The 16,473-nt window shown below is 33.1% G+C and overlaps 1 protein-coding gene across 1 annotated transcript in view; it reads left to right on the top strand.

The window, feature by feature from the left end:
• Nucleotides 1–361: 361 nt before the first annotated feature.
• Nucleotides 362–16,473, top strand: part of LOC106135481 (C-Maf-inducing protein) — a 30,403-nt gene continuing 14,291 nt past the window's right edge. The window contains exons 1-2 of the mRNA XM_013335785.2: nucleotides 362–1,482; nucleotides 11,629–11,856. Coding sequence (XP_013191239.2) covers nucleotides 823–1,482; nucleotides 11,629–11,856 — 888 coding nt within the window. The 5' untranslated portion in view covers nucleotides 362–822. The remainder of the gene's footprint in view (nucleotides 1,483–11,628; nucleotides 11,857–16,473) is intronic.

The following is a 16,473-nucleotide window of genomic DNA, read 5'->3' as shown; positions in this document are numbered from 1 at the left end:
TGACTGGTTGCTAGCTCATCCCCTATAAAAAGAATCCCAATTTATTAGTCATTCCCGTAGTCGCCTTACGTCGTTACACCGTCATCGTCAAATATGATATTTAGGGCAGATCTTTTATTTAATTTTTGCTTTCTTTACGGGAATACCTACTGGTATTTAGTCATTAGTTTTAAAGTTATTGTAATTGCCATCCTATAAAAGAAAGCAACAATACAACATAGAGTAAAGAAGCGATCAAGCGTTTTTTATAAAACAGACATTCTGCTGTAGATGGCGCTAGTATGATTAATACTCGTGTTCCATTCCGTTCACGAGGGGGCGTGAATCAGCGGACCGCTATCGCGCAAGCCGTATATACGTCAATATACAAACAACAATCGAAACCATTGCGTATATGTATAGCTTACGATCACAGCGCAAGGTAGTAGTGCTCAGTTCAGTTTGCGCACACCGCACCGATCGTATTAAATTCGAGCTTGATTGTGCGTGCACCCAAAAATTTGTAAATTGAAACGGTTTTTGTGCGTGATTTTATGACCGAAGTGTGTTATTTCTTAATCCTCAAAAGTGGATGCTCATCTCAGTGATATCGCCATATTCAGTATACATACTAGTGACGCTTATCAAAATCATCGATTAGATATAAAATTGAACCGATACGTCCCTTTGGGCTTTAATAGTGATATTTTTGGTACAATTATTAAACGGATATAAATATGAAGATTACTAGTATTAACTTGTCTTTTGTGTACAGAAGGACTATTTAGTAACCATAGATGAAAATAAAAAGGCTTAAAATTAAATGGCATTTAATTTACATTAATGAATTTAATTGCCGGTTGTTTATCCAAAATGCCATCTTACAATCAAAAAATAGAAGTAGATTTGAATTCAAATGAAAACGGCGCATTGGAAACAGATGATAAAGTTAACAATAAGGAAGAGGCAAAATTCGTGGCTACTGATAGCATTCCAAAAAATACCCCAGGTGGCTTGAGCACAGATCAACTGCTTGCATACGCATTAAGAGACTTTCTGGGTTCATCACCTATGATGGCTAGCGAACAAGATCCATCGCCCTCTAACGTTGGTCAACCACTTCCGTATATCGATGAACACATCGACGACGCCACGCAGTCTGAGGAGGAGTCTGCTCAGTCGCGAGAAACGGAGGAGGTGTTGAACAACGCAGCATGCCGACTACGGCGGTGGCGAGCAGCTTCGCGGAAGCTGCGCCGACCTCGTATCATAGATAATCTGTGTGCTAATGATGATAAAGAACGTGGTGCAAACAAGGCAAACAATGCAGGTCATACTGATTTGGCCGATCGTTTGCGAAATTTGGCGGCGGCTGGCAGCATGTCCGCGTCGGCCGGCGAACTTCTGTCGCTGGCGCCCCCGCCGCCCGCCGCAACCGCGCCGCCCTCGCCTGGGTGCCTGCTATCGCCGTCGTTGGCTGACCAGAGTTCAGCAGACTATTTCGTGAGTATACTTGTATCATCTACAATAGATAAAATGTAGTATAGATCAGTAGGCAATCCATACCCCAGCGACACGCAGAACTGCTTCGTGAAGCATAGCCTAAAAACTAGGGATGTGACATTGCTGATAAAAAATCGATTTTTATATAATCGATTTATTTTTTAAGTATGAAAAATCGATTAACAAATAATCGATTTTTCTTAAGAAAATAATCGATTTTATTATATTGATCGATTTTTTCCAAATTTTTCAATTTATGTCAAAATAAACGCCATATACATTATATCAATAGATTTATTCATTAAAAATAAACAACAGAATCAGTAAGTTCTTATACAGGGTGACATTTAATTTAACTGCATAAATTTAACTGTTAAGTGTACTCATCTAAAGGATATTTAAAAACGTAAAAAGAAAAAAATATCGGTTCATATTTCAGAAAGTACGAAAAAAAATAAAAGTATCAAAATCCACGATCCTAAATACGTAATATCACCCCGGCCGGCGGAAAAGCGACGCGTAAGATTCAGAGGTCAATGACACAATGCATTCAGCTGAGCGATCTCGACAACTCTGTACTTTACTTGATCTTGATACTAGAAAAATAATTTATTTTTCAGACATTAATTTACAAGTTTAGTTTTAAATTATTTTTGTAGTATTGGTCTTAATAAAGCGTGTGACGTAGTTTTTGAGGGTTTTTTAAATGTGAAAATTATGAAGTTTAATTTAAATAAAAATAGGCTCAAACGGCTCAGAAGCATGGGTATAGTCTATGTTTAAAAGGATGCAGTTGTTTTAAATGTCACCCGGTATAATCAACACAAATTAAAGTTTATAACAATCAAGTTTGAAAAATGAAGTTTCAGCAACGAATAATGAATAAAATATCAACTGAATGTCGGTAAAATACTGTTCATCGACTAATTCCATCTAGAGAATGTTTGATTAAATTAATCATCTAAACTGTTTTAAGAGCACAGAAAGAATGCACAGATGGCGTTAATGTAATATTATGGAGCTATGATAGTATTCTTTGGCAGTTCGCGTTCCGGGCTCAAAGCCAGAAGACAAAAACAATTTCGGAGTGCATTTATTGGATGATTATAAAAATCGATTTTTAATCGATTATTAATTTTAAAAAAATCAAGTATAAAAATCGATTTTTACTTTAAAAAAAATCGATTTTAATCGATTTTTTCCATAATCGATTTTTTTTTCACATTCCTACTAAAAACCTATAAGCCTCTAGTATGAATTATAAGCTTCCATTTCAGAATATTTATCTCTGCGACTACTTATTTTCCTCAACCATTTTAATAATATCATATCTCCTCTCTAATATCTTCCGAGATAAGATGTCATGTGCTGTTTCTGAAATTATCTAATGTGTTTTATACCTACTTACTGAACATAAAGAACATTTACCTAGGTAACAAGTATAAATGCTTGTTTTGAATGCTTGTTTTGGGTTGTACACCCAAAAATTTATTTCCCATAAACTAGCTAAGATGGCGAGATGATGAGAAATTGGTGGTTAATGTAACTATCAAAATTATTATAAAATTATCTTCCTATAAATACTTAAGTAAGTGAATATTTGAAAATTTGCATCTGATTCCAAGAAAATTACGACTGGAACAAATACAATGCGACGGGAGAATTCAAGCCAATGTATATATTGATGAAAATAGTCATAGCAACTCTTTTAATATGTGAACCCTTTAAACCCATAAAGGTTAGTACAAAACAATAATTTAAAGGACACAATTATATCAATGAAAAAGTCGTATGCAATATAAATAAGACATAGGCCCACACTTAGCTCTAATATTAACAGATAGCCGCAGCTATTAGTTCTATGTTTTATTTATTTATTTAAACTTAATGCACGTGAAATGTGCAACAGGTGGACTTAATGCCATAAGGCGTTCTCTGCCAACCAACCAACTAAACTGATATGTTACATACGTGATATAAGTATGTTTTATCATTAAAAGCTTTTAGCCATAACGTACCTACATAGCTGTTAATCGCTACTCGCTAGTTAAGACAAAGTTATTTTTACCGGGTTTAGAAGGTATACCTATCAACATGATTTAATCCTATGAGTAATAATTCGAAATTTCACGCCGATATATTAAGTACCTAGTACCTACTTACATAATGCTTAAAGAAGTGACAAACAAAAAAAATATAAAGAAACTCATTAATTGTGAAAGCTATTAATTTATTAAATTATCAAAAATTTTACCTACAAATTTATGAATGAGTCGAATCAATTAAGTACCTACATTATTACCTACTGCGCAATATTGGCTTCATTATTTTATTACTGTAAATTATTTACGATATCAAAATACCAATAAAAATATCTCTTCCCGTAAGTTCATGACGTTATTTACTCAAAAGGCGAATAATCGGATACCGTTACGCAAGACAGCTTGCAGGCTTTTGCAAGACGTGACTATAACATTGTGGGCGGCTCTCCTAAATTTTGTTCGCTATCTCATGTATATTAAGGCGGCCGCGAAAACAGGAATTTCCCATTTTTTATTTCCAGGAATTTCCAATTTTCCCATTCAGTCATTTCCCGAAACTTCGCATATCTAGCGCAGGATTTTGATCGTCGTCGTGAGACGCAGCTCCTGCTTGTACCATTCTAGCAATTACCAAGTTTCACACCCATGTAACAGCACAGGCCTTATGATGGATTAACAGACCTTCACCCTTGTGGTTCCCGGCACCAATAGAAAAGAAAATATGACTACTACATCTCCTTCCCATGAATGTCGCAAAAAGCGACTAAGACTAAGATTCTTCTTTAAGGTGATGGGCTTGCAACCTGTCACATATAGACGTGACTATATGTACCTATGTATGAAATTAAATTTCTTCGAAAGAGACATCCATCATACAAAGTGATTGACATGTGGTTGTAAAATAAACAGACATGTAACAAAAAAATTCATTCATGGAATTCCGAGACACAGGGAAGTCCTTATGACGTCTGAACAGTTATTTGCATTTGTCAATTTGACAGTTTTGGGCATAGCAAACGGCATATACCTACACATTCTTAAAATTACTCATCCGCTGTGGTTTTAAAATAAGATTTTTGTTAAACTTTTCATTTTGGTTTTGTAGATATTTTTACGTTTCTTTTTTTGAATTCTCATGTTTAGTCACTTGTCCTCGTTATTACAGATCAATGTCTGTAACTTGAACTTGCAGTTGTCTATATCAGTTCAAGAAAATGAGCCCATTTTTAGTACCTACAATACAGTGTCATTGACCGATTTTTTGGTTAAATAACTTAAATAATAAAGCGATCCATTTTTGAAATGGAAAAAATCGCACAAGTTTTATTTTAAAGAAAAATTTATAAGTTAATAATAAAGATATACGAATATCAATATTATTTTCATGTAAGAAATATTGAATCATTCCGCTGCTTATTGGTCTTACTAAAAATGACCACTGTAATAAGTAAGAGTAGAGGTATGATTTCTGAAACCTAATCAGTGAAAGCTATTCGCATACGCTTACTTCAAAGTGAAAGTAGTGTTTCAGTTGCTTCTTAGAGTAAAATAATACAAGCACCCAAATATTTTAAAGGGTTCCACTTTACAATTCTTTAATCAATAAGGCGATACTTCCAAACATATGTTTCAATAAGCCAGACAATTATTATGAAGCTAATAAGATTATGATTAATCGTATTTCAGTACTAACAAATAAAAAGTACAATAAATCCAATAGATCAGAAATTCCCTGAAAGGCTAAAGACGAATCAGATTTAGAAATTAATTTTTTGCAAAGTTTTTGTCTTTAAGTACAGGAGCTTTTAAAAATTTATATAAAAATAGCCATAAAAGTGCTTATTACTCGTATCTTGAAATATAACTTAAACGAATTAAAATAGCAAGACAGATACATATAAGTAAAAATAATAAAATAAAATTGAAAACATTTAATATCTTAGTTTTATAATAAAATTTCGTTAGCGGTACCTTAAATATAAATCTAAAACTTCGTAGATGTAAGTTTCAAACAAACCTTTTGTTTAAAACTACTTAACATATCTTTTTACCCAAAAGAACCAAAGCGATAAGGGTAGGGTAGACAGAGCCACTACGTTTTTCTTTGCTACCAGACCAGTATGGAAGTTCGCCTTAGAAAGACTATTTTTTGGTTAGGTGCTTATCATAGATACCAGAAATTTTTTAAACATATAACTACAATACAATAGTTGACATCTGTACCTACATTCTTTAAATTAAGCGAAGTTCTCGTGAAACAATAAAAATATTTTCGTATATTACTCATCTCACAAAAACGTATTACAATGTAATAAACAAGGCGACATGTTCTTTGAATAATTAAAATAGTTACTGCAAAAATTATTAAATTTACAGAATTAATTAATTGATTTTGTTAACTAAATATTAACTAATTCCTGTCATATGATTATTCTACCTACACTATGTATACCTACGGGATTTCAGTACGAGATTGTTTTATAAGCCTGCGCATTCAATAAATAATAATATATGATTTCCTGTTGTGGTATCCTGTCATGTACATACAAAATATAGTTAAATAATACTTATTTAAAATGAAACACAGCTCCTTACTAGCCATAACTCAATTAGATGAAGTGGCAATTAGACGTGCTAAACCTAATGTTAGTTTAAAAAAAATATTAATTGCTAATATCATTATTTGTAATGGACGTGGCCGTGACTGTGTTAATAGGCTGTGTGTATTTTATTTAATGAACTTTATTGTGTCATAAGTGTTCTCATTTTCTACCATTACAAGAAAGGCTTTCTTTTTTAACATCATTTGCTGCTTTACAGCCATGCTACCTTGTAAGGTATGTACATTATTTTAACATTTTGTAATTAGATTTTAAGATTTAATCATGTTTGATTTAATTTTTCTGAATTATGAGTATCTACAGATTTAAGAGCGAAAAGGCGGTACGAATTTATACCTATCAATAATTACAAAACACAATCGTAAAAAGGATTTTTTAAAGATGCAACTATTTTAACGAAGAAGCGACCGGAAAGAAACTGTAAAAATAATAAATAAGTACATCGTATCCCATCCGAACTAGAATATACGATTATTATTTGTTAGCAATGCAATGCCGTGTGGTTCCCGGCACCAATACAAAAAAGAATAGGACCACTCTTTCCTATGGATGACGTAAAAGGCGACTAAGGGATAGGCTTACAAACTTGTGATTCTTTTTTAGGCGATGGGTTAGCAACCTGTTACTATTTGAATCTCAATTCTATCATTAAGCTAAATAGCTGAACGTAGCCATTCAGTATTTTCAAGACTGTTGGCTCTGTTTGCCCCGCAAGGGATATAGACGTGACCATATGTTTATGTAAGGAATGCAATGGTCAGTTTGTTTGATACTCTGATTTCAATGAGACCATTTTATGGTATTCCTACGGGCGTTATTCGGGTCACATCTTAATTTCTTTGGACAAAAGCCTGAGATTGGCCTTGTTTTTCGATTGACGATTCTCCTAGATTGATTGAATCAGGTTTTTACAAAAAGCTACTCACGTACAGCGCAGCTTACCCTGCAACCTTTGCAGGTAAATCTAACACGCATTGGGTTATGGTACACGTCTAGGTTGCCTAAATGTGCAGGTTTCATGGGTAATGACCGAAAAAGGATTTAAACTTGTGTCTAAATACGCATAATTTAATTTAATCAGTCACCCAACTGTTTGTCCACCAATTCATTATTTGTTTTATGTATGTGTTTATTTCTGAAACTACTGAATAGAAATCTTTATTAATATTATATTTGTTTTGAAGCTATAAACCATGCGTACCGTATCGGATCAAAGTAATTTTAGATTTTTTCACATAAAACCCTATTTCACGAAGTCAACGCCGATGACGTCGGGGTTACTAGCTATTTTGTGCACCAAATAATTGTACAGGCAGCAGTATTTTGGTGGGCGTAAAGCGGCCGTGTTTAAGTATAAACTGTATAAAGTATATTTCTGCATAGTACTTGTTCCAGTCGATTGGGTTCAGTTCACGTCAGGCTATTTTCGTCCATACTGTCTGTGTCTCATAAATGCAGATATAAATTAATCGCTAAGCTTCTCCGTCTATGCGATGTTCGTCGAGTAGTTTACGAGTGGATTTAGCGATGTTGCATAAATTGGTTTATTTTTAACCGAATTTCAAAGAGAAGTTTACAAACTTTTTTAGATTGTAATCATCGTAGTATGACATAAAATTATATTAAGCTTTGTTCATATTGCAACCATAGTGAAAAGAAAAAGCCTCATTTTGATGCATAAATTATGAAAAAAAAGGAATTACTAGCGCCTTTTGCATATCTTCATCACTGGCGAGTCATAATATTTGGTGAATAAATCAGGTTGCTGACGTCATCGTTGTGCCGGGCCGGGCCAGGCTGTGATACTGTATCATATCACATTATTTTTCATGCAGTATGTAGGTACAGAAAAAGCCGACCAAAAATATGATTTCGCAAACTGCAACTTCCGTATAATTACCATCGAAAATTAATGTTTCTTTGGTAAGGTAGGGGATTAAACTTAATGTTACTTAAAGCGACTCAAGACTACCACTCCTGATCACATAAGATTCCTCAATGGGAATCTTGAGGACCCAATTAAGTTAAGTTTACTGAACGTTTTAGACTTACAAAGAGGTTCAAACTTTCGTTTCAAGAATATTTCGTTCGGTAAACGCGTTGCAGCAGCTGTGATCATGATATTAATGAGGTGAATACTGTGCGTGCTATAATGCCTTGTTTTAATTTGTAAGTTTTATATGAGTAAGTATTATCAATTATCAAGCTAGAAAAGTTAGAATATTCCTAAAATTTATAAACTTTCTCCATTTTTTTTTCTAACCATGATGTCAAATCTCGTATTAAAAACATGTACTGAAAAGAAGTTGTTTGTCAGTTTAATGAAGCTATTGTCACATAATATCTTGGCTTTATAAAATACAGTTTGATTTCAATAGTGCAGTCCAGCCTAGGAGCACGCGTCAGAAGCATGCAGTCGCACTTGCGGCGACGCTCATATCGATTGGTTCAACTACGGACGGACTACTAGCGATTCAATTTAATCTGACCATTCGTCTCGCTACTCATAAAAACATCCACAATGGAACGTTCACGTACGCCATTTCGATTCATTCCATTGTGTGCCGATCTACGCTGTCGTTAAAACAAAACTTTACACGCAAGGCGCCAGTTTTTGCCGGCTCTTGATCTGTTTGCCTGGTCAATAAAACCAACTCAAATATTCAAAGAGACGCAATATAAATGTCTTTTAAAATTTTGGAAAAACCAAAGTGTTATTATTTCCTTTTGCTGTTCGTCATTGATTTAGAAGGTGCCTTGATTTAGTTTTGCCCCAAAAAGTTAAATTTTCAATCTATTGCAATGTAAGTAGATTGCATAAACTATGAAATTGAATTTGTGCCAACTTATAAATTATTTTGAGAACATTGAAAATACGAGAGTTACATTTGCTAGGTCACTTTAACTAATAATATCGTAGCTTATAAAAACCATATCAAAGAAGACAACCTTTTGTGAATGTAAATTAACTTAGAACGGAATGCAATGAACTGGGAAAAATATATAAAAAAAGCCTAATACTTTAAAACAATAGGCATTGGGGACCTTATTGTCCCCTGGCTATGTAAGTTGATGATAAAGAAGTAGGTACGGACGTTTTTACTACACCTAATCACCTAAGCAATGCTATGTGTATTCCCACACCGTGCACGTCTCTGACCCAACCAAAGTCGGGGTCACGTAGGTCATGATTACATAATACGCTATCACAACTTATACGCTAATTAACAAATTATGCAACGCGATATTAATCGCACAATCATTAATTAATAATATCTACTTTCAAAAAGTATTATAAAATCTTGTTCGAAACTAGATTAAAACATCCACCGACCATTAAATTTATAAATAACTTCTACACTTAAGAAAGTAATAATAAATTATTTTAAGTTATACTTCAAATGACTCTTATCAAAACAAAAAATAACTCTACTAAAAAGGAAGAGTATAAAATCAAGTGATATTACTTTTATATCAAAACACCCACACATACTATATACTTACACATAAATTAATTTGTGTATACCTACTAATAGCTAGGTACGAGATTATAATCCGATCTCAATCTCTCTAATATAAATAAAAATAGTATTGCCGGAACTAAACATGTTTTCGTTTAAGAGGCAAAACAGAAAGTTTCCGACGCAATCGTATTTCCCGATTGAAAATAGTATTAGGCATGTTTTCAAATTCAATATTCCTGTAGGAGTATTTACAAGAGGCAGCTACTCCATAAAGGCGTATTTGGGTCGATTTGTCCCAGTGACGGGCGCGCGGCGTCTGTGTGCTTCAGAAAGCGCGCCCTCATGACCCAAATTTTCGCAATGACGTCATCGAACGGACAATGTGGGTCGCAGCATGACCTGGCACCACAGCAGAGTGCGCCAGCCTGGATAACAACGGTACTGGTGGTCTTATCATATCTCTTATCCAGAGCTATGCCATTGCCATAGGTAAAATTTACCGACTTAAATAAAAATGGACAACACATCAAGTGTAGTTAGGAAGAGTTTGAAATCTTTTGGTGTGGCCAGCTGTAAGTAATTATATTATATCCAGTTGTTGACTAAAAGCAGTTGAAATTATAATATAGGTAAGGAATATAAGGCATCGTTGAAAGACATTTAAAATCTATACTAATATTATAAATCTGAAGAGATTGTTTGTTTGAACGCGCTAATCTCAGGAACTACTGGTTCGACTTGAAAAATTATTTTTGCGTTGAATAGACCATTTATCGAGGAAGGTTTTAGGCTATATAACATCACGCTGGAACTATAAGGAGCAAAGAAATAATGGAAAATGTGAAAAAAACGAGTAAAGTTATTTATCCTTGAGGTTTTCAATGATGCCCAAAATAACTATTCCACGCGGACGACGTCGCGGGCACAGTTAGTAAAAAATAAAACTTTCGCTATGAGCTTGAGATTTCTTTGTTTACAACTTTATTCTTCCTTTCCATAATAGGTTGAAAGCTATTACAAACCTTTACCTTCAACAAATGCCTTTAATTTTATAAGAACTTAAATATTCGTATCAATGGGTACAGTTCAATGTCCGTATTTGAAAATCATAATGCATTCTCTTCGTGCACTTTGGACTACAATATGTCAGTCATCTCGGTGTGTACTCGCGCGTAACCTTCTGATATCTAATAGAAAGTGATATCAAAGATGTCACACCGAGCGAGACCTTTGTTCGTTGTCTATTTAAAATAATTTTATCTGCAAAATGTTAAAGTACAAGGTCGAAACTGACGTCAACCAGTCACAAAGGTATTATTTCGTAAGTGCATTACAATATGGTCACGTATAATTTGAGGGTTTTGCTTTATTAATAAGCAAAAAACCAATATGACTCGTATCCCCTTTTTCCATCTTGTTGATTATAATACTTAAATATAGATAGATAGATAGAAAGAATACCCTAAACTTACGAGTATGTTATTGTTAAGGTACAAAAGGCGGCCTTATTAAATTAAAGAACATTTCGTGATAGAGAATTTGCTGCGGGCATGTTTTTGTAAAGATTCTTCATTTTGACTCTATTTTATGTAGCCTGACAAAATCAAATAACAAATTTAATTGTTTTTATATTTGACACCGAAGCCAAATAACTGTTACTGAATAGGTACTATTGTTAATACAAAAGTAGGTAGTACTTATAAAAGTCTTGTTTCTTTCTTAAGTTTTCTTTTCAACAAACTTGTAAGTTGACATGCATTGTAATAATATGCACTGAACATTCCAAAAAGTATTAGTAATTATTTATTTATTACTATCAGTGTTCAGCATAATAGGTATATATATTTTAAACATTTCTTCCCATTCAGTATTTATATCATCATGTCTTCCAATTTTGATATGATCTCCTATTAGGTACATTAAGTTGTTTAGCTATGCCCAAAGCCTAAAGTAGCGGTGCTTAGATATGTTTCCATTCTATAACTTCTATTTAAAAAAATAACTGTTATTTTGTTTTAGGGATCAAGTCCAGAATGTTGTGCAGACAGTATTGGTCTCGAGAGTATGCCGGGTGGACCAGCACCGCCGCCAGGGCCGCGGTACAAGCTGGCCACGGAAGGTACCCTCAGGGTCTGCTGCTTCCAGCACACGAGGACAGTCGTCGTGAAGATCTTGGCTGCCAAATTCCTAAGGAGATGGGAAACGCACACGCTCTGCTTACAAAATGATCACATCGTTTCTAAGACGGTAAGTCCTTTATGTTATGTAACAATTTGGGATCAGTTTCATAGGAAACGTCTATCCGTATTTTATCGACAGAAGAATTAAAATTTAGTTATGAAATAAATAGATTTATCATGATATATATAATGATTATTATTTGTAAGAATTTGTCAAACATACCAATGTAGAAATGCTAAAGCCTGAAGCGATTCAGGATACACATGATGCATTATTGTGGGGTATGTATTTATTCCGCAAACCAAATGTTTTTACTAACACATGAATATATTTAAATAGCCTGTAATCTCTTCGGCATCTGTGCAAATAAAAATATATACATGTTAATTCGATGACTCATCATAATGACGTGCGTACAAAAGTAACTTTAATTCTTTTTTTAAGTAATGTATTATTATTCGGAGTATTGTGATAAAAAAACATAATTTACATAGATAAAATCCACTTTTAAACACCATTTACTTCTATAAAGCATGTACAAAACATGTAAGATTATCCAATCGTAACCTAACGAAATCATAAAGCCTATGTAACCGAACCGTGAAATCTACTTCTATGTGTTATAACGATAAAAATATAAGGACCTAAGGCCCTTGCGAGGCTAGCACAAATTAGATTTAAATGGATATTTGAAATGGCAAACCAAACATATTTAGCTGCAAGATAAAACGGATACCTACTCAACTATATCTATTTTTGTTTGTAATTATTCTTGTAATATTTAGATAAAAATTTGGCCAATTCAATCGGCGATGCACCCGCTGAGAAAGAATTTTTGAAAGTTCCCACAAAAGATGAGCAACATACGAGTATATGTACGAAACATAATAGCGTAATGATCAAATCTATCCAACCTTCTGATATCGTTATTACAACATATAATCGTCACATACTTTTATCATTATGGCATTAATATGGGCCTATTAAGTATTGTTTCATTTGAAGGAATTGTTTCATATGTTGAGTTAGTAAGGAACTGGGTTAAAATGCGTGATGCGCATAAAGTTACGTTACAGATTGAAATCCCACCTCGGCTATGTACCAATGACTATTTTCTAAGTTATGTACAGTAGTCTGAATACTAATACTAACCAATGCATTACATTAAGACAACTAACAACCATGATCGATACGGGTAAGGTTCCCTTGCAAAAACCTGACTCACCCAATTTAGGATCCATGGACAAAAGTATAAGTACCCCGGGCTCCTCTCCAGAGGGGTGAACATGCAACCAGGACTAAAAGCAAGGAGGAAGAAGGTTTTATCAGCTTATAAACCATCCATACAAACTTCTATATAAATCAACCATTTTATTGTATTTGACAAATAAATGTTTATTGTTGAAAAGTAGTTTAGTATTTTAAGGTTAATCTTAATTCAAGTATTTTTTTGGTAATTAAACCCACCTTTAATTTAAACGGATTGCAATTTAGCATTATCATGAACTCTATGTTGAGGTCAATCGAAGATAAGAGTATTCGTGCGTCACTTGATGCATTCATTAACATATTTTTATTCAGATTCGTATATAAAGTTTCGTTTTATATATTATCTTCATCTCTCAGAATACATTAATACCTAATTTATGTCGTATGTCGAATATAAATGTGATTCGAGTTTAAACTTAATATTTAGGGTAACTTATGATAAAATATTTTCATTCATATTTTTGACAGTGTTGGACAAAATAATTGGCACATATCGTTTAACATTTCACAGCAAGGAAAAGCTGTTCTTCTCCGGGTCAAACATTTTTTCAAGTTTAACATACTACAAACAGTTAAACTTTATTTCTTTTATGGTTAAGATAGTAACTTTTTCGCATTGATTCATAAATAGTTACGCTACATATGTCACACGTCAATAAATAATTCAATGTCTATTTTTAACGTATCGAGGTATTTACGTCAATATCAAGAGATAAAAATAGAATGAATTATCATTAATTGTATTGAAAACAGTTTTACAACTAAAATCACGTTAACAGTATTTTTATGTTTGTAATTATTTTGTATTTTATACACAGACTTCGTAGTTTCAGATAGTTAGCACAAAATCATAGTGGCAACTGTTTGAGAAGAAAATATAAACATCATCCAGATCCGCGTATGCAGGTATATAAACGGATGTCGGTGTTGAAAACAATTCTTTGACGTCATACAAACGTTCAATTCATACAAATCGTGCTCATAGCAGTCAGCGGACCAAAGTACTAACACGTACATATGAAGTGGGTTAATGTAACCAGCTACAACGTTATCAGTTATAGATTAGGACGAGCCCACAGAACAGGCAGATAAGTACTATATTAGTTTATTTTGACGGGCTGAAGACTCGTAGTCACAACATATTATTAGCATTAAAAAGATTAATACAAAATGAATAATTAGAGCAAAAGCATGCCCAAAGATGATTAATTAACTTGGACAATATAATAAATACAAAGCTTGCCAAGTCGTATTATGAAAAATGGCGCTCTAGACGTTAAGCTTCCTATATAACAGACGGATTGCTCAAACTAAATTCACTTCCATAGGGAACAGTTTGGTGTTGTTAGAAAAAAATATTCTTTTGTCAGCATTAATCAATATAGATACTTATTATAAACTGCACCTCAGACATGTACTTTTTATTTATATTACAGTAATTAGTATGCATCAGGTATCGATCGTTTGATACTGTGCCTGATAAACTAATGCGTAAATAGTTTAGAAAAAATGTTCTGTATTTCTACGTGTCCAATGTCCATTATAATCGTTACAAATGGTAGATTCTTTTTGATCTTTTTACGAAAATACTAGCATGCCTTGTCCGTTTGTTTGTCCACCATATTAACATGTGCATAACAAGGACGTGAACCGATAGTGATCTTAGACCAATTTGTTTTAATTTCAAACCTTTATGACTATCTTTAAATGGTGCATTTTATTCTACATTATCAATGGTATCTTTAAAATAAAATTAACGACAAAGCTTATTTAAAAAGCTATTTTTCCATTTAGTTATTAACGGAGTTATTTAAAATCAAAGTTTCACTTTACCCAAATAACTTTTTCGACCTAGACGGGTCAACGAAACGGCAAGGCTCATTTAGTCGTGAATTTTTCTAAATAAAATACTAATGTCAAAATTAAACGATTGTATTCAATGTCGTAACTTTGTACTACGTCACTCAATGACGTAGCGGAAAATAAACCTCTACAACGCAATGTTAAGAGTGGTAACGAAATATTTAAGACAAACGTTGTAATTACCTGTGCACGCCCACACATACAAAATACTTAAACATTAGAAGTTCCATTTTTTTATTCAATAATTTTTGTTCTTTTCCGTACCTGTTTTTTAAGATGTAGATCTACAAGAAAAAATATTTTAAGTCTATCTTCTATGTGAAGCGCAAATTAATGAAAATAATAAATTGCTACTATAACTTCTTACCTGTATAAATTAATAGCTTCACTATATATAAAGATAGGAAGTAGATAGTATAGTTTGACCTCAAATCAATCATATAAAATTGACCACTCGTGAATCTGAGCAAATCGTAATATAATTTAATAATGTACAGGTAGGGGTATGTAATTCTATTTACAAAATTGATATTCGTTGTTGAAACTTAAAACTCACCTTTAAGTTCTATCGTCGTCCTCTATGGAATAAAATATCTTTATATGTAGAATAAAAATCGGTTAAGTTTGCAAAAGGTCAATGACCAGTAGTACCCAGATCGTTATCAAGATACTTTCACTCGGTGTAAAGTCAACTGGCCCATCTTGCTTGAGTTGCCTCAGATATTATTGGTCCAAATTGTTTATAGAAAAGAATATGATATCACACAAATATGTAAGCGCATTAATTAAAATTGATTTAAGTAAAGGACTTAAGTATTAATACGATTGCTTTCGATTATAGAATTTTATGAGATTTCCAGAATTCCAGTCACTTTAACGTCCCTGTTAGATATATACTAATACTCTACAAGATAAATTTCTCGATCGACAAATAGCGAGTTAATAATCACCCAGTAGCGGGAGTTAAAGATGACGTTATTAAATAAAGTAAACTTCCACTAATGTTGATTACATTATATTTTCAAATAAAACATAGAATTTATTAGAAGTTATTTAATATTATATGAAATGATATCTCGGTTTATTGCCCGCGTATGGAACCCTGAACGATTGACGTCAATGTGAGCTCATTAACAAAGTCAAATAGGTACAACAACTCATGTTTTAATTGGATTATAATATTCCTGTTCCGAAAATTCACATCTGGTAACGCAGTGGTATTTACACATTACTGATAGCTGCCAAAACGTCTAAGATACTATAGATATGTGCAATCTTATTATTATGATAAACTTGAAGGTTTGTCGGAATGGATGGATAGAGGATACTTTGTTACTTCTTGAATGAAATTGTCTGACTTCAAAAAACAACAAATTGGAATTGACGTTTGTTTGTTTTTCTCAAGTAAAAATTAATTAAACAGAGAATAAATTTTAAATAAAACTAATTATGGACGGATGGTATGCCTGTTTGTTTGCCTGTAAAAAATACAACTATAAGATAATTAGATTTATTATGACTGTTCCGCCTATCATCATGTTCAAGTTCATA

Source organism: Amyelois transitella, chromosome 3, assembly GCF_032362555.1.
Source record: "Amyelois transitella isolate CPQ chromosome 3, ilAmyTran1.1, whole genome shotgun sequence".
Classification (NCBI taxonomy): Eukaryota; Metazoa; Arthropoda; class Insecta; order Lepidoptera; family Pyralidae; genus Amyelois; species Amyelois transitella.
The sequence above is the reverse complement of the archived record's forward strand: the minus strand, read 5'-3'. Positions and strand labels throughout refer to the sequence as shown.